This window comes from Periplaneta americana, chromosome 7 (genome assembly GCF_040183065.1).
Source record: "Periplaneta americana isolate PAMFEO1 chromosome 7, P.americana_PAMFEO1_priV1, whole genome shotgun sequence".
Lineage (NCBI taxonomy): Eukaryota > Metazoa > Arthropoda > Insecta > Blattodea > Blattidae > Periplaneta > Periplaneta americana.
In genome coordinates this window covers 133,448,545-133,469,313 of record NC_091123.1, presented here as the reverse complement: position 1 = coordinate 133,469,313, position 20,769 = coordinate 133,448,545, and the positions used below count along the sequence as shown (strand labels likewise).

Below are 20,769 nucleotides of genomic sequence, written 5' to 3'. Positions count from 1 at the left end.
TGATTAGGAACTCAGTTTAGATTTGCACTTGAACTCTGATAAACAAAGAATGTAGCCTACATGAGGATGAATGATGATGATGATGATAATAGTAATAATAATAATAATAATAATAATAATAATAATAATAATAATAATAATACTAGAGTTTTATCTACTGGGTCATACCATGAATATTGTTCGTTAGTGACGGAAATAGGTAAATCGTAATAACAATGTTTTTAATATCATGTTTAAAATATCAACTTGTGTGTATGTGTTGCAGCAGTGCAACTTCAAGTTCAGAAACGTAAACTGTTTTGATGTGTAAAATTAATTGCTTTTAGTGTGACTTGAAATTTGTTCATAGTTTTTGTTACAGATTCAAAAATATCTCCTTCTCGAGTTCCATCCTTTAGTGAAATGACATCTGCAAGATCTCCATGAACATTAAAATCCGAGTCGACACATGAATACACTGTAGCTAGCTGCGCCGTATCTTTCCGGTCGGTACTTTCATCAACAGCTATAGTGAGTGACAAGTGAAAGTTTGTATTCTTGCTATTAGTTGTTCCTCCAAGTTATCTCACATTTATGATACGCGCTCTGCAACAATATTACGAGACAAACATATAGATTTAAAATCATTAACGTATTCCAGACATATCCCTTTTGCAACAGCTTTGAGACAGCCTTTCACAAAATCTCCGTTAGTAAATAGCTTTGAAGCCGTTGCAATAATTTCACAAATTTTGTAGCTAGCACGAACCAAGCTTATTCTACTAACACCCGATGATGATAGAAGGTTTTCTGAATTCAATCTTGATTTTAATTCTTCTGCAGCCTTTTCACGAGTGAAACCGGATAACTTTTCTGGTCCATAAGCTTCAGCATGACGTGTAGAATTAAAATGCCTTTTAATATTATGATGGCTAATGTATCCAAGTTCTTTTCTACATATTAAGCAATCTGCCTTTCCGTCCTTTAAGATAAATAAATATCTGTCCACTCACTATTGAATCGTCGTTCCATATCCATACCAGCCGCCAGAGTTGATAAACACACTGCGTTCAGAACACTGCTACAGCGAGTTGACTGACTGTCGTTTCAGCTCAGCTACGGTAGGAAACAGTATTAATCGATTCACAGTTTGAGAGCGCTGTTCGACATCCCTGCTCTACGGCATACCTGTGGATACGTGCATAGCTAAACTATACTGTATATCAGCGAAGGCCAACTGGCGGCCCGCGACGTGATTTATTCCGACCACGGGCAGTCTGAGATTTATTTTCAAAATCGTAACTTTTACTATTATACTGACACAGCACTCACAAGGGAAGGGTTTTGCCTCGAACAGGAATTTCGTAACAAAAATTTGTATACAGGCCTATCTTTACATCCCTGTAAATCTCCCAAAAGCATTCGTTTGTGTACTGTATGGTTTGTCTGTTAAGGCTGGTTCACAATAAACCGGGAACGAGAACCAGAATGAAAACGAGAAGCAGAGGACGTGAATATGAAAATTTTTGATTCACAATAAACCGAGAACGTAGACGACTATGCATATCGATATGTATGTCAATAACTATATGTAAAGTCGATATTACGCATTTTGATGTTATTTGTGTATAATTGACCAATGACGTTCTCTCATGAGTACAAGGCAGCCAACATAAACACAGGTTAACCAACTACGAAATTTCAACTGAAACATTTCATTAGGTACGGTACTATAAATATGCCCATGCATCTTTATTATCACAACCTATTTTAAGTCTACCATAACGTAAAATAATTAGAGAAGAAACATTTGTAATAGAACAAAAATGAACACAACAGTAGTTATTTAATTGAAGCGTGGATATGTAGTGTGTAATAGGCCTACAACCAATACAGTAATGAAATATGATTCGCTTCCGATCGGTGTTCAAAGATGCAGCTATTGAAAGTCACGTATTCTCCTTCATTTTCTCATCTTTATACGAGGCGCGCCGCTTATCGTAAACGTGAGGATTTCAATATTAGAATCTCATCAAATAGAACTTGCTCCATGATGCACAGCACAGAACAAAATAATACATAGGTTATGTCACGGTCTTCTTGCTACAAAATATACGACGACAAAATAGCTTTTAGATGGCAATAGAATGAATCTAGTGGACTGTGATCGGAAACGTGAACGACAAAGTTGAAACTTGGCCAACTCCCCGTTCCCGATCTCGGGCTCCGGCAAGCTTTTCGTTAATTGTGAATGCTCACATTTAAATGTATACATTTTAACAATTTTATCGTTTTCGTTTTCGTTCCGATTCTCGTTTCCGGTTTATTGCGAACCAGGCTTTAGGGCACTGTACATGTTCAGGGGGAGGGCAACAGTCTATAGACAGCAATTTATATCTAGTTGGCGTGTGCATCGTGTCTCCTGTTTCTTGGAAGGAAAGTGAGGAAAACTCTAAACATATTAAATATTTTAAATGCATTGACATCTAAACTGAGGAGAATGTATCTTTCGTTAGTGAAGACCACATTTTTCTCCAATGTTCTGTCTGAAAATCTTGAAGGTAATCAAAAGTGTATACTGTTGTATGTTTCATGGAGTGCACACAAGGAGACAATCTTGATAAAGGAATCATTCCAAAGTAAGGCTATAGAATGTACGATCATTCCATCGAAAACAACTAAATATGTCCAGCCTCTGGATGTCTACGGTATTTCTTTAGCCAATACAAAATAAATATTCGGAGAATAACAGATTACATAAAATCTCTTGCGGAGAATCCAGGACTTACATTGGGAAATCGAGTGTTTATAATGAAAATGCACTCTGTTACTCATAACCAGTTGTTTGCTCAAGTATACCGCCCTATGCTTCAGTATTCCTGGTGAATCCTGTACAAGTCTCGGATTTAGAAAATGTAATTTGATTTTTCAACAATGGGGTATGATTCAGAAGGTTGTTCAGATATTGCTTTTGCGTGTTATGATTATTGCCCTGCTCCATGCTGTTTCATGTATTTTATAGAGAACCCTCATGCACATTTTTGAAGAAATGTATTGACCAACACCAACCAAACGAAGAGTTACACAAATGAATGCTTTTGCGATCGTCATCACCATTGTGAGTTAAGTCTGTGTACAAATTTTTAACCAAAAATTTCTGTTCGAGCCGAAACCCTTCCCTTGTCAGTTTTTACAAGGACTCTTCACAAGTTTACAGTGTTTTTCAGTAGACGTATACATTCTCACTGTTTTGGAATTCTCTTTTAAGGGTATATGTACGTGAACGACCACAGATATTATCAGAAAATACAGGCTCCAAATTTCTAAAAAATTTTTAAGAAAATGAACTCTCAATTGGACAAAAATTACAAGGTACCACAACAAGACATATTAGAACTTAAATATCTGATAAAAGGATAAAAAGGTTACTAATAATATTTTTCAAACCAGTTTTATCAGAGTATGAAAAAAACAAAAATAATTCTGCAGTTACGTCATTTGGTAACCATGACATTGTTATAGTCTCTCTGACATCTTTAATATTTTTCCTACATGTAATAAATACTTATTTGTGAAAAGTAGATTACTCTAAGACATCTAGAGTTGTTTATTTTAATACAGTTTTGTATTTGTCGTATATAAAATATATTAAAATTTACATAATGTTTTGTGACCTAATTTTTCTATTTTCAAATAAATTGGCATTATTGTAGTCTACCTTTTGCATAAATTCATGTTAAATCAGTGTACAAAATTTCAGAATTCTATCTCTAATGGTTGTGGAGTTATGAAATAATGTGTGTGAAAATTTTCAAATTTTGGAAAATTTAATTTAAAGTAAAAAGTGAATTCTTAAAAATATTATTAGTAACCTTTTTTATACTTTTATCAGATATTTAAGCTCTAATAAGTCTTGTTGTGGTACCTTGTAATTTCATTTTCTTATAAAATTTTAGAAATTTAGAGCCTGCATTTTCTGATAATAATTGTGGTCGTTCACGTGCATATACCCTTAAATCTTCAACTTGCCCTCTAATAACATTGGACTTGCGTTGAAGTTCCAGAAAGAGCAAAATAAGCCCCCTACAACTCTACTCTAAGGACGATGAACTGATGAAACTGTAACAAAAGACCGAAATAGTTAAGAAAGAAGGATTTATAACATCATCAAAATAATAGTGATCGCTCCCTGAAAGCTGGCTCGCGAGGGATGAGATATTTACTGTTTCTTAACATCTTGAATTTTGTAAAGGATTTTTTTACATTGAATGAAGACCAAAAATTACAGTGCTTATTATATCTTCAAGTGCTGTTTATTTTTAATTGGCTATTTAACGACGTTGATCTAATATTATGTTATTTAGCGTCGATAGAATTAGTGACAGCGAAATTTTATTTGGCGAGATGAGGCCGAGAATTTGCCATAGATTACTTTGACATTTTCTTGTTATCACATATTCTTCCAGTGTCATCCTCATAATTATAAATGGATTTTAAATCATTGGTTTTCCATTTATTCAGAAAGCAAATTGTTATCATCAGAGACCGGAAGTTTAGGCATTATGAATCATTAAAATAGGCAGGCAAAAAGGCATCATAAATAGCTAAAATAGGCAGGCAAAAAGGCATTATAAATAACTAAAATACGCAATAAAAGGCAATTACAGAAACCTTGCACTAGACCCACAACCTTGCACTTTCCACAAAGGGATTTCGGCAGCAAGAAAAGCTTTACGTAAGTCGAATGAAAATCGAGATTTTCACTCGATGTTGCAATTACTGTTGGCAGCAAAGAAATCTTCTTCCCAGTAGCCTTGGAAAGTGCATTTTTGTGTTTGGTTGTACTGATATGTTGCGATTAGGAAATAATATTTAGCTAGCTACAACAACGTCAGAATGAAAACTGAAAGAAAAATAACGTTAGACCGCACTCATTGTTGTCAAATAAACACAAGCGATAATTAAAATGCTTACTGTTATACATTTTTGCAAAGAGAATATGAACTGACTGAAAGACAATAATATACATTTGGTGAAGTCAGTGTTATTGTAGCGGTAATAGAGATAAATTAAAATATACCTGTAGGCAATTTTTAATAATAAATTAATAAATAATAGATAAATAATCAAATGAAGGCAAAAAAGCATTTGTTTTGTAAATTAGGCATTTATATTTTAGAAAGGCAGAAAAGGACAACATAAAACTGTGACGTTTCAATCACAAAGGTATAATTTGTACAGATTTACTTTCAAAATGAAGATAGATTTAACACATTTAAAAAAGCATTCTGCCAAAGTTCCGGTCTCTGGTTATCATTAAACAGCTTGTGTACAAGAAGTAAGAAATAAAAGCTATATTCTATAAGATTTATATGCTCATTTCTGCTCAAGGAGGAAGAATTTTTCCTGTGACTGTTTTGTGGTGAGTAATTCCAGTCATCTGACCTTTGTTTATTAAAGTATATGCATTATAACTTATATTTTTCTTTCCGCATGGTTAAAAGTAAACATAAGACATAATCTGGTCCCTGATGGAGTTGCCTAAATCAAATTTCACCCCCGAGAGGTATTAAGTTGGCAAACCCTGATGTATATCTTTACATAAAAGTGGTTATTTACGAACACGGGAGGAATGTGTCGCCAGCCAGGAAAAGGCAAGGAGAACAAGTGGAATATACTGAGAACAATAGGAATACAAGGAGAAAACGGGAATACAAGGAGAAGAAGGGGAATACAAGGAGAACATAGAAAATATATAAAGAGAACGAGGGGCATGCAAGGAGAGCATAGGGAATACAAGGAGAACAAGGGGAAGACATTAAAAACAATGTGAAATAAGGAAACAAGGGGAATTGAAGAAGAACGAGAGGGTACAAGGCAAACAAGGAATATACAATGAGAATCATTAGAAAACAGGGAGAGCAAGAGGTTACAAGAACAAAATGGAGACAATATGAACAAGGGAAATAAAAGGAAAAAAAGGGAACACAATGAAAAAAGAAGAAATAGAAGAAAAAGAGGGATAGAAGGCGAGAAGGGAGAATAAAAGAAGGAAAAAGGGAAGACAACAATTACCGGAATGAAAGGAGAAAAAGATAAATACAAGCAGTAAAAGGGGAATGCAAGGAGAGCAAGGGGAATGTAAGGATAACTAGGGAAATATAATGAGAACAAGGGAAATATAATAAGAACGAGGGGAATACAAGGAGAACAAGGGGAAAGCAAGGAGATCAAAGATAAAGCAAGGGGAATACAGGAGAACAAGGGGAACACAAGGCGAGAAAGGAGAATACAAGAAGAATTAGGGGATGCATGAAGAACAAGGGGAAGACAAGAAGAGCGAGGGAAAGATAAGAAGAACAAGGGGAAGACAAAGAAAACTAGAGGAATTCAAGCAGAACAAAGGGGAAGACGGAGAAAATAAAGAAGAGACAAGGAGAATTTTTAGTAGGTTATTTTACGACGCTTTATCAACATCTTAGGTTATTTAGCATCTGAATGAGATGAAGGTGATAATGCCGGTGAAATGAGTCCGGGGCCTAGCACCGAAAGTTACCCAGTATTTGCTTATATTGGGTTGCGGGAAAACCCCGGGAGAACTTCAACCAGGTAACTTGCCCCGACCGGGAATGGAACCCGGGCCACCTGGTTTCGCGGCTAGATGCGCCAGCCGTTACTCCGCAGGTGTGGACGATAAGGGGAAAGGGGGAACTAATAGAACAAGCTGAAGGCAAAGAGAAAATGGGAGACAAGGAGGATATACGTGGAACAAGGAGAAAACAAGAAAAAAGGGAAAGGCAATTAGAACAACGTGAATGCAAGAAGAATACATGAGAACTATGAGAATTCAAGCAGAACAAGGGCAACAGAATGAGAAATATGGGTATGCAAGGACCATGGGAAGTCAAGAAAAACAAGAGAACGCCTAGGAGAACAAGGAGAAAAGAAATAAAAAAGGTTTTACGAACATTAAGTGCTATTTTATTTGGACGAAACCAATCATTCATTAGATTTTAACACTTATTAGAAGTGCTTATAAAGTAATCATGTTGCTTACTTGAAATAATCACACTTCCATCATTTTCCAATAAGATTGTCTGGAATAAGTGATTTATTTATTTATTTTTATTTTATTGGTTTATTTTACGACGCTGTATCAACATCTAGGTTATTTAGCGTCTGAATGATATGAAGGTGATAATGCCGGTGAAATGAGTCCGGAGTCCAGCACCGAAAGTTACCCAGCATTTGCTCGTATTGGGTTGAGGGAAAACCCCGGAAAAACCTCAACCAGGTAACTTGCCCCAACCGGGATTCGAACCCGGGCCACCTGGTTTCACAGCCAGACGCGCTGACCGTTACTCCACAGGTGTGGACTAAGTGATTTATGTTTGAGGTTAAATCATTAATATAAACTAGGAATAATAATGGACTGAAAATTGATACGAGAGGAGCTCAATGTTTTATATTCCTAAATTCTGACTGAGGAACTTCGTACAATGTATAAGATTAAAATTGCGTAGAATAACAAAAGATGGGAATTTCTACAAGGATAAGGATCTTAGTACAATGACACAATTTAAAATATTTCATTTAAATAAAGTCAACGGAATATATGACCATTGGCGTAAATCTGTTTTCCTTCATAAACCTGGATGATGTAATTTTCGCTGCTAGAAAATACTTTCTTTTCCCTAAAGCTGTTTTCTGTATTTGAAAGAAAATATGTGATAAAATCTAGTCCTAAGACAGACATAGTTTTCATAAGGTCAATATGGAGGACATAAAACTTTTTATAGGGGTGAATACGAGAAAAGGGGTCACATGAAACCAGCCCAGCACACTATGGACTGCCGTACTTGTCACGAAAGACTGACATTTTCTTTATACAGGATTCGTTGGTTAGTCTTTTCATCATTTTTCCATTTCTTACTCTTTTCGCGCGTGGAGTAAAAAACTGTGTTTTTACGTAATGTATGGGATAATAGAACTCGTGAGGCATAGAAGTGACTTTTCATACGGCTGTGGAGTCAATAGGGGGAGTGTGACATTTGAGCCCACTTCAGCGGAGTCGCTAAAGTCCATATATTACGTACGCACGTAAAACTCAGAATGGTATCCACAGTCTGTGTCACAGTTCTGTTTCCTTACATACAGAATGGCGAAAAGTGAAGCTTTGTCAGAATAGTTATATAATAGACTATCAATCCAAGCCAAGAACCATACTAATGTATCACTACGCCGCCGTCGGAGAGAGAAAAGATCAAGTGCACATTAATGTATATATACATTAGGTTTGTTTTAATCTAGCATAATGGTTAATTACAGTGCATTGATTTGAATTGAAATAATATTTGTAAAAAACGTTAGTTATATTGAAATATTTACGGGACTACATTATTCTGTAATTGAGTGAATTAGATATTTCATATGAATCAATTTTGTGGATTTGGTACTATAGGCCTAACTGTAGGAATATTATAGACTCCAGTATACATTTACGTAAAGAGGCAATAAAAGAAGAAATTTAGAAGTGAAGCGAAGAGAAAGAGATAAGTACGTAAATAAATAGAGGACAGAATAATAGGGAAACAATAAGTAATATAAGTGTTGTAAAATAGAGAAAATGGAAATGTAGACAAATAATTTAGGAGAAAATAGATGGAAAAATGATTAAGAGTAGGTAGATTTGAGAATAGAGAATGTAAAAAATAAATAAATAAAATAACAAAATGATATAACTAAATAAATAATGCAAATTTTTAAGGAAAGGATATGCAATATTAAATAGAAGAGCGACAAATGGAAGGGAGACAGTCTAAGCACAATCTAGTATATACAGTCACGAAGTTTGAGTTGTGAGGGTGCTAGGAACAATAGACTGTGCCGGTACTATTTCTCATTGTCTGTAATGAGGCGATATTAGCGATCCTAGTGGTTAGCAACTATCTATGGATGCATATTTACTACATATTGAACTTCGTGACTGTATATACTAGACTGTGGTATGAGAGAGAATAGAAGAGGATAGATAGCAATTCAGTTAAAACAGAAGAATAGGAAGAAATGATGATATACTTGGCAAATTAATATATTAACATGAAAGGGTGGTTGGTGTATATTAAAGGGATAGTGGATCGAATAGCAGAAATATAAAGTTCACTAACTATGAATTGTAAAGTGGCTGACAAATAAATATTAATATCAATATTATTTTGTAGCGTATCTTGTCATTGGCTTTCAACCAATCACAGATCAGTCAGTGACGTCATATTGTTTTGGTCTAGTACGGTTTTTGGCATCCAGTAGACAGCTCACAAATTTTTTCAAGAATGGAATTGATTGTTTTGTTTCGCAGTGTGATAAATATATAAAACGTTCTGGAAATTACTTTTCAGGTACCGGTAATAAATGTTTTATTATACTTCTTGGCATCTGACCCGTTTTCATTTGACTGCCCCTCACACATATATGATATTATATCATAATTATCATATCATAACATATTCATATTAAAAAGAAACTGTTTTGTACCTTTCTTCAACGCTGTTTCAAAATACATGATCACCTATATGAAAAAAATTTACATTAAAAAATTGTAATCATTTTACTTTGCATAGTGGCTACGTGGTCATTAAATTACTATCTATGTCTACTATGATATAGATGTCTTTGAATTTTGTGTTAGTTTTACATGCAGTTCTTGTGTTCTTCTCATTTAGTTTCCTTCTACCAATCATAGCGCACTAATGTCGCAATATGGCACCTCCAATCATAACTCAACAATCTCACAATACTGCTTCCCAAATAATATGACACTACTTGCCCTACAAAGTGTTTCAAAGAACTTGAATTTTGTACATTTCCTGTGCTTTTCTTTAAACTTTTTCTTTAATCCAAGTAAAGTCTACTTCCTAACGCACGCAGAAATAACATCCTCATAACTGTATTTTAAGTCCACGAACGATTTATCTGTCATAATTGTCGGATAATCTATCCTGAATAGAACCCTTCCCCCTTTCGTGAGGAATTATGTGCAAACTGATATTCCTAGGACAGTGTTATGAAAATTGTATTTATCCATTTTACAAACGTATCATATTTCTTTCTTGATTGTTATCGTTGTTAATTAGTCTCACTACTTCTACAGATGCCTATAAAATCATAATTTCCACATTACGTTAACTCTGAACGTGCTCATAACCTATAAAAAAATATTCATTGCATTATCGATTCTAATTTCCATTCTTTCAATGGCCAATTATTATGCAATTATCCAATGCACTGAATGGAATTGTATTCTAATTAAATACAGAGAGAGAGAGAAAAAAAAAGAAACGACATAACGAGTGCTTTCCAAGCACTTGATTACAGATAATAACCTGAAAGTTCATACATACACTTTGGCAAAGGTCAACAACTTCAACTGTTCAGAAATTCAGCTATCCCATATGAATTACATAAAAGAAGCAATCAATATCCGAACACAGAAAACAGATATGAATTATTATTGTCTATTGCAAATGCTAAATAATTTAAAACTATTTATATACTTACTCATAAACCTTTCATCGTATATACCTTATACATCCAGATTATAACGTGTGAAACATGGACTGTAGTCAAATTGATAGAAATATGATTAAAATATTTCATTGTAAGAATTTTATGTAAATAATTAAAACAATTCATAATCCAGTCATATTATAAATAAAAAATAAACAGATAACAAATGCATCGTAGGTACAAGTTCAAAATTTAAAGGAAACATACAACTACAGTAACACACATACACAACACCTCTAATCATACAACATAAACATGCAGCATTCCGATTTATGGTACAAAGCCTAATAAACATACCAATGGACCAAAGTATACATAATGAAATACATAGCACAAGAAAATGGATACAACCCCAATATAATAGACAACGTAGTAATAAATACAAAACATAACCACAAGGTCCACAAGAAACAAAGAAACACAACGTAAACACAACACAACAAATACATACCACTAACATACGAGATATATATATATATATATATATATTGCATCCTTGTTCAGAAAATTGAAATATAACTTTACATACAGTCAAACAAAACACACTACAAAAACACTTCGACACACAAACAAGACAAACAAACAAAATCTGACAGGTGTTTACAAATTATCATGCAATACTTGTACCGACTTCTAGTACATCCGACAAACTGGGAGATCTTTCCAAACACAATACAGCGAACACATCACAGACACAACCAAATCACACAATGACTGCGAATAGATGACTGATTTTGACGAATTTCGTTAAAAAATGTACGTCTTCCGTCACCAAATCTTATCATCATCAAGGTCTTAATTCTCTCATTTTATGTTTATTTCACCAACAGAATACTCTCAAAACACAAGGATTAACAAGATGTATGGACAATTAAATTTCTACTACACCAACCATAACCATCATAAAATAAATTAAGTACAGTGTTGCATGTCGATACAAAAAGAATACTCTTCCAAATGATAAAAAAATTATAAGTTGTCTTTTAAAATGATCTCATTGATAACGCACAACAACAGTGGCAAAAATATTATGTTTTTTTTAGAAATATTTCTTTCTAAATATAACGTTTGACGTTTCTGATATTTTCACTCAAATTTCCTTCACTCAATTTATTTACATTGCAGTTATGCCTCACTTTTGAAAAACTCTGTATAGCTAAGCCAGGTCCACCCTGTGATGTAACGGCTAGCACGTCTGGCCGCGAAACCAGGTGGCTCCGGTTCGATTCCCGGTTGGGACAAGTTACCTGGTTGAGGTTTTTCCGGCTTTTCCCTCAACCCAATATGAGCAAATGCTTGGTAACTTTCGGTGCTGGACCCCGGACTCATTTCACCAGCATTATCATCTTCATCTCATTCAAACGCTAAATAATCTAAGATGTTGATAAAGCGTCGTAATATAACCTATTACTACTAGCTAAGTCAACTTATGGCCAACCGTTGTATTTGAATTATGGTAGACTGATGCCAGTTAATAATTCCCCTTTCTGATGAAATCACGTACAGTACTTTATTAGAATTTGAGGATATTTTACTTAATATTTTTCGAGAAAATATTAAATCTTCATTGTGTTTTGTGTTCCAGATCCTCCGGTAATGGAGCCATTCTTCTTTCCGTCCAGTCTACAGGAGGGCAGTCGTGCCCAGGTCACGTGCAGTATCTCTTCTGGTGACCTCCCTATCGAATTCACTTGGTTCAAAGACGGCCACCCCCTCCCCACTTCACTACAAGTACGTATTACAACCGCCGGAATATGCTGATACGTACTTTAAGAACTAATAATTTCTAGCAGTAGGCATTAATTAATTTGCTGAACTACGGGTTTTCAAGTTACGCTATTTCCCCTCGAAAATTTCAATAATTTATCGCCCTTACTCAGTGATTATTTCTCTACCAGCTACAAATGCAGCAATAGTGTGGAAAACATGTTCAGTATTTAAATTTAACAGGAAATGTATTATGTACTTCAGCAGGAGACAAAGTTTCTCATTCAGTAGAGAAAGTAGTCGGTTTATTGAAGCAAGGTCCCTATTTCAGGCAGAAACTACATATAGCTTCCAGAAATACTTTTAGACACTCAGGCCCGGTTTCTTTAACCTTTGTTAAAATGCACCTAACATAGCGTTAATTAACTGTAAGTTAAAAATATGAATTGCTGTTAAAAATATTGCGTTTCGTCAACTTTACATTTCATATTTTAACATTCTGTTTGTTAACTCTCTGTTAGGACCAGAGATTCTAGAGTTTAACCATAACCAAGTATAGGTCCAATTCTGTTTTCTGAACTCTGAAAATTGCGATTCTCGCTTGTTTCCGTTGTTTGATTCAGAGAGGATAGAAGTCTTTCTATTCTCTCAGGTTTGATTTCTGCTTCTTTCCGTCGTCTGTATCACAGTGGCGTGAAGCGGCGTGTTGGTATTGCTGTTGTGAAATGGAAAACACTGGAACAAAAAGAAATCGTGGGACTAATAATTTCTCTTCGTTCGAGAGAAGTCTTCTGCTGGAAATAATTTCGCAATATAAACCAATTAATGAGAATAAACAAACAAACGGATCTAAGTTGAAAGCGAAAAGTCAGGCTTGGCAGTAAATAGCCTACTGTACACCTTTGTATGAACTTCTGGTCTATCAAATCACAGAAATCATCCCCTCTGTTTATGCATTCATGGATATCATTTTCTAAATAATCAAGATATAAAAGTTCAGCATCTAACGCACCAGGCATATTGGATACATCTATGCTATCAGAGAGTTAAATGATTTAACTGCATGAAATTGGGCAGTTAAATTAACATGGGTTTTAACAGCCTGTTAGTACTAACAGTTGTTGAAGAAATGCTTCAACTGCTAAGTTTACAGTTAAAATGGAATAACACACTGTTATAATTTAACAAATGTTGAAGAAACAGGGCCTCACTATCTTGCATGAAAATTGACACTTCGTAGATGTTGTATGATTATTCTTATATACTTCTATTTACTGATTGATTGGGGATGTTTGTTTATTGATAGAAATTTCATGAATACTAAATTTTGGAAGATGGATTTACATTTATTCTTTGGAATTATTAAAGGGTAGTTTTGAAATAGAAATTATTTCTTTTCTTGTAATTATGGGGCATTTCAAAATAATTACATCCAAAATGAAATAAAGTCTTTTAAAGCGAACGAAACCAGTATTTAAGCAACTCTACAGTTCATTCCCATTTTAGAATTTGATTTATTTACACAATTGAAGAAATATTTTAAAAGCATCATAGATGAATCATAGAATGCGAAACTTATTGACTTTCCCGTTTCAAACCCTACAGGCTATAATGTAGAAATTGATCTTACTGTCACCTGCATTTCTAAGGATAACTAATTACTCCATGTAGAGCCCGTGACTCCATCCACTCCATGCATCTAGCAGCACACCAAGTGGCGAGAAGAATAACCTATTACTCCATGCATCAGCGCACTAAGTGACAAAAAATGTAATTATGTGCATGATATTTCCCCCCTCCATATATTCTGAAACCACCTAATTCACAATAAAACATTTAAATTTTTATTCCTCACATCATCTTCCAGTGAAAATTCGTATTGCAGTCAAAAGTGAGATGAAAGCGACGGTGTAATCTACACTACCTTCTAATACGACTAATTAACATACAAAAAAGGGACAGACAAGAAAACAAAAAGTTAGATAATTGAAATTGTATTTTTTGGGTATTTAGTGTACAGTGTACTGGAAAAGTCTGCAAAAACTATTCTTATATAATTGAAATTATTGCATTATTAGCTACTATTTTACAATACATTCAACAACACTATTTTTATAAAGTCCATAAACATCATTGTTTAACATACACTGCTTATACACACACGTAACACTTGCAACCAGGTGCAGAATATTTATCTCAACTTCTTTGCAAGTTTCTTGCTTCTATCTTGTCTTCTCAACTAACGGTCTCTAACGCAAAAGTGAAGAACTCTGGGGGACCTACCTATCACGTAGTATTAATGTTCCACACCTACGACTGTGGTCGTCAGCACTCGCTGAAATGGGTAACGGTTAAGGAGTGTATCGGAATATGCGCCATCGTGCAGAAGGAAGAGGGAGAAAGCATAACCACCAGCAGCCACGGGTGCAAGCTAGTGCATCTCTTACTCGCAGGTAAGAGACACTAGCCCGAGAGTGCACTGTGCTGATGACCTCTGACCTACGACATCGGGTGCTGATCTTGTTACTTCGTCTGCGGCATGTGAGATGGTGCTAACCGCAGTTTCGCATCCTATTATATACAATCCATGATCGGAGCTTTCAGGAAAACTGCTGCTATCGTTCACGAAAACCCGAACCTGTAATTCTGAACCAATGTTGCCAATGCCAACTTTATACCAAATCTTATCCTTCAATTCTTCAATATTAAGTCCAGTTCCAACGGTGCTTGTTTCCTTGCTGGTCAGCAAGCTTGGTGCTCTGATGGGTACGTCGATGACTCTCTTGTTTACTACTGTGCTGTTTGCTGTTCACACGCAGCTGGCTCTTTTCATAGTTCAAATTAGAAAACCATCGCTGTTTCATCTGTTGCCAACACTCATGATCAAAAAGAAACTAAACCTTAAGTGGAAAACAACTAAAATCCTACATTAACAATAGCAAATGTTATAATAAAATAATTAAAGTAGAAGTGTAAAAAGGATAAAGTCTGATATTTAATTGCTGTTTCTTAGAAACAGAAAAAACAAATTTAATTGGAAAACAAGGAACATGGCAACATGGTTTCAGCGGTGATACTATATCAACTTTGGTTCCAGTCTGCAAGCCAACACGAAAAATAGCAAGCAACCTAATCTCGACATCCAGCATGATAGCTAACAAAGCAGCCACCAGGGAGCAGGATTTCTAGCAAGCAAGCACGCAAAGCTGCCATCATGGATCCCAGCCAGTGTTGCCAATTCAGCGGTTTTCCCGCTAAATCTAGCGTTTTTCAGTGTTAATTTAGCGGGTAAAATTTATGAAATTTGTATCTTATTTTTACATTGACAGTATAGCAATTTAGCGGTTTCTGTACTTTATCTTAGCGGGTTTTTAAGAATCGAGTTGGCTACACTGCTCCCAGCATGCAATCATCATATAAACAATAACCGTAAGAACAGGGCTTAAGAGAACATTTTATTTTTCAAATATCCTCTTAGAAAAAATCAGGTACTGTTAAACCGAGCAATCTAAAAAAAAATCGTAAAATGATTCGCTCAGGGAAGAATCTGCAATTAGGCCTATATTACAATAGTTTCGTTACCGTACTGATAGTTTGCAGCCTAGCGTGTCGAATACAATTAATATGTAAACGTAGTTCTAAGTTAAAATTGTTACAAAATAATAGCTTATAACTTTTGAACATGTAACTAGAGCGTAGATAAAGGAGTTCCATAACCATAAACATCCGCACGAAACCGGTCGGACCCTCTAGGTCGACGAGACGATGGGGGGAAACATTTCTCGAAAACTGCGTTCCGACGTCTATTTTATGCGTGTAACTCTTGGGATATAAAGCGACCGGGATATTTGAGGTGTCGATCGTTCGGACGCGACGATATCGATAAAATTAAAATTAAAAGAAGAGTAATTCGGTGTAAATTGAGTTCTCAACTTTAAAAAAGTACAGGAATTTGTGAAAAGTTGTTTCAAAATGCCTCCAAATCCAAACGTTGAGAGAATGCAAAAGTGGAGACGAGAACAACAGGAGAAAGGGGCATCTCAAGACTAGTCAAACAAATCAAAGACCATCACCGCGGAGTACAAGAAACGACAGAGATAGAGAGCGTAGGAGAACGGTGGCTCATGAGAGTTCCATGGACTCTGTGGCTGTAGAACGGCGAGACGTATCACCACAGTCTAGTCTAGTATACAGGGTGATTCACGAGGAAAGGTAAAAAATTTGGGGTGTGAATTCTGAAGTCATTCTGAGTCAAAAAGTTCATATGAATATAGGTCCGTTTTCGAACGGTTACGGAGATATGGCTCTTTGATTTCACAAAAACATCTGGAATTCTACTGTACTAACTCGAATTTAGGGACATAAAGGACAAATTTAAAGTTTATATTCACGTATGCATACATACCTAATATTCTAGATGTCGGGGTCGATGTTTGCGCACATTTTAAAATGTACCTACTTAGCCACCGGCGTGGCTCAGTCGGTTAAGGCACTTGCCTGCCGGTCTGAAGTTGCGTTCGGGCGCGGGTTCGATCCCCGCTTGGGCTGATTATCTGGTTGGGTTTTTTCCGAGGTTTTTCCCAACCGTAATGTGAATGCAAGATAATCTATAGTGAATCCTCGGCCTCATCTCGCTAAATATCATCTCGCTATCACCAATCTCATCGACGTTAAATAACCTAGTAGTTGATACAGCGTCGTTAAATAACCAACTGAAATAAATGTACCTACTTCTGCTTCAATGCACTGTTGCGTTCGGGCGTGAATCGCGCTCATCGCTCGGGAGAGTTGCACGTGACTGTTCTTTGTGGAGTGCAGCATCCAAAATACGGTCGATTAGCGCCAATCTCGTTTTCACCTTCCTTTGGTTTACCAAGTCTTACATCCAACCCCATAGACAGTAAATACTCTTCGATATGATACTCTTCTGTTCAGAAAGCGTCATTCATATTCAGCGACGGTACGCAAGGAACTTCCATCGCACAAACCATAAACATACACAATATCGGCGTATTCTGCAGTCGAAAATTTATAAGGCATCTTGAAAAACACAACTTAACACTTCCGATAACTGTACTGTAAGTAGCTGACTGACCTGCTGTGAACTGATAAGCGATAGTGTAGCCTATTTGTGTTATGCGCGGGATCTGTGTCATTACATCAGATAAGGGCAGGCGATTGGACATTTGTAATGCCCCGTCGCTCACAATGCAGATTCCGATGTTACGTCATTCATTGCCATCCGTGACTTTGCCTCACATCTCACATCAGCACCATATGATAACGTCTGATTCACATTGGGGAGAGACGTTTTGCCAAAAAATGCATCTAGCTCCACCATCGTTCGAAAACGGACGTATGTTCATATGAACTTTTTGACTCAGAATGACTTAAGTATTCACATCCTAAATTTTTTATCTTTCCTCGTGAATCACTCTGTATACAGTCACGAAGCTTGAGTTGTGAGGGTGTTAAAAACAATAGACTGTGCCGGTACTATTTCGCATTGTATGTAATGAGGCGATATTAGCGATCCTAGTGGTTAGCAGCTATCTATGGATGCATATTTACTACGTATTGAGCTTCGTGACTGTATATACCAGACTGTGGTATCACCGTAGCCGTCTACAACTTTGTAACCAATCATTAATTCAATAAACAAAACAGATTCAAAACATTTCTTTTGCTAATTTTGTCCAGAACCGCCCTCGCTGACAAACATAGTTCTACGTCCATGAACTCTACGACTCACTTCACTAGTGATCCACTGTTGTTGTTTTTTTTTATCTGCAATATTTTGTGAAGACACACTTTTGGAAGCAGTGAAATATGACTCTCGTTTATTTCTTCGCGCTTTCACATACGACTGAGATACCTACTAGGCTATAGTTGCTTCACATACGCCTGTAAAACAGTATGTCTGTGAAGAAAATTTCAGATGTTGAATCCATAACTTTTTTTTTGTTCTTAACATTAAAAAAACTCCTCATAGTTTCCAAAATAATATAGTTTATCATCATTATGGCACCTATGGAACAATACTCTAGCTTTTAAAAATAGCGGCACACTGATACCATAGTCTAGTCTAATATATACAGTCACGAAGCTTGAGTTGTGAGAGTACTAGAAACAATAGACTGTGCCGATACTATTTCGCGTTGTCTCTGATGAGGCGATAGTAGCGATCCTAGTGGTTAGCAACTATCTAAGGATGCATATTTCCTACGTATTGAGCTTCGTGGCTGTATATACTAGACTGTGCTGATACCGTTTCATTTGCTTGTAAAAAAATTCGCCACTGGTTTTGCGAAAGATATATATTGAAGACGTGGAAGAACGGGACAAAATATTTGTATGAATACAGCAAAGATGAAAAAAACAATTCTGTACATTTCTGTTTAAAATGCATTTGCAAGCTTATCAGCATAATATTGTGTATACTTTCATTGGTGATGATGATTTCATTTTGACCATAATATTAGCAAGCTTCAGAAGCAGTATCGCTAACATAGAGGAATTTCCACTAGATTTAAAGGATTTTAATGGTTCTCAGCGAAAAAGAAAATGACATGTAACGGATAGAGTATCTTTGATGGACTTTCTTTTTATTTTCAAGTCCACATCTGTGGAGTAACGGTTAGCGCGTCTAGCCGCGAAACCAGGTGGCCCGGGTTCGATTCCTGGTCGGGGCAAGTTATCTGGTTGAGGTTTTTTCCGGGGTTTTCCCTCAACCCAATATGAGCAAATGCTGGGTAACTTTCGGTGTTGGACCCCGGACTCATTTCATCGGCATCATCACCTTCATCTCATTCAGACGCTAAATAACCTAAGATGTTGATAAAGCGTCGTAAAATAACCTACTAAAATAAAAAAAAAAATAAAAAAATAATTTTCAATATCCAAGTTTATCAACGGACACAGTGGTGTATTTATAAACAAAACAAAAGTTCATTGGCACTGGGATTTTGGTACTTCGTCTTCACCACCGTCGCCTCTCTAGTCTTAGCATCATCATCATCATCTACCACCATCACCATTTCCGCAGGAATACTTACGTGTTATCAGATGAAAATACATGAGTACTAATTTAGATAATACAGGGTGTTTAAAAAGTACCTCATATTTTACAAGTAGCAAAGGTCGAAACTAGAAAAATAAAGTTCCTATAAACATGGTCCGGAAACAAATGGGTATCTTTTGAGATATGGACCATTCTGTATTTTGGCCTCTGATATTCATTCATTTAAAAACACAAAACAATGGTGCATGTTTTGAGAGTGGATAGCATTTCTCAACATAAGTAAACAGAGAATAGTAGTAAACAAAGGTACAGGATACTACTGTGTCTATCGTTTTACTAGTGTTAGTAAGTATACAGTACATACAAAATTTAGAGGTATGGGCTGTCTTTCTATTTATGCACGACGGGGCACCACCCCATTTTCTACGCCTCGTGGAGGTTTAATGGACCATGAATTGGTCGGGGAGGTTCAGTAGCATGGCCTCCCCAATCATCTGACCTAAATCTTTTGAATTTCTGGCTATGGCGACATGTAAAGACATTGGTGTATCCCGCACCAATCGACAACGTACAAACGCTACAGAAGCGTGTGTGAGCAAACCCGACAACAGCCAGATGTGGACGCAAGAGTTCGTGATTCACTGAGAAGGACTGAAGCATGTGTAACAATGCGTGGTAACAGACAAGTGAGTATCATAGGCCACAATGCAGCATGGCTGATATTTCAACTGTTAATGTTTTCGGACACATGTTTATAGAAACTTTTTTTTTCTAGTTTCGGCCAGTGCTCCTTCCTGTAAAAATGTACCACACTTTTTTAAAACACCCTGTATATAAGGTTGTTAAGTTTGCGAAATAGACCTCACTATGAAATTGTTTTTATATGAATAAAATAACTTTTTATAAATGCAAAATTTGACGATAATATGAAAATCATAAAAGTGTCCTGGCGCCACTCGGCGTCGAAAAATACTACCCTGGTGCCGCCAGGGCCCGCCAGGCCTGAAATATATTCCTGTCTATACATGTTTCTTGTTTATAAACTATTTTAAGAATTTGGCTTAAAAATTACATGCTTGGCATAATTAAAAAAACACATTTATACTAAAGCGGCTATCGTATACATAAAATAATGTAGGCTACTTCTACAATCCCCTCCTTCCATCTTCTCTAGTGATAGTAATAGCACAATTAGTATATACAGTCACGAAGCTTGAGTTTATGAGGATACTAGGAACAATAGACTAAGCAGGTACTATTTCGCATTGGCTGTGATGAGGCGATAGTAGCGATCCTAGTGGTTAGCAACTATCTATGGATGCATATTTGCTACGTATTGAGCTTTATGACTGTATATACTAAACGTGCTTTTTTTAAAGATGGAACATGACAGTAGTTAAGCGGCCGAGCTTGGAACTACAGTGCTATGTTGCCAATATGGACTACCATGCTGCCAGCTAATGGACGCTAGCAATTGACGTTAAAATAGCTGACGT

The 20,769-nt window shown here is 36.0% G+C and overlaps 1 protein-coding gene across 9 annotated transcripts in view; it reads left to right on the top strand.

The window, feature by feature from the left end:
- Window positions 1-20,769, top strand: part of Dscam3 (Down syndrome cell adhesion molecule 3) — a 2,377,722-nt gene that overhangs the window by 2,256,026 nt on the left and 100,927 nt on the right. For all 9 annotated transcript variants that reach the window (XR_011333174.1, XR_011333173.1, XR_011333172.1 and 6 more), the window contains exon 13: window positions 12,131-12,276. Coding sequence is in view for 6 of the 9 variants with exons in the window: in XM_069831322.1 (XP_069687423.1) it covers window positions 12,131-12,276 (146 nt within the window). In the remaining 3 variants the exon portion in view is untranslated. The remainder of the gene's footprint in view (window positions 1-12,130; window positions 12,277-20,769) is intronic.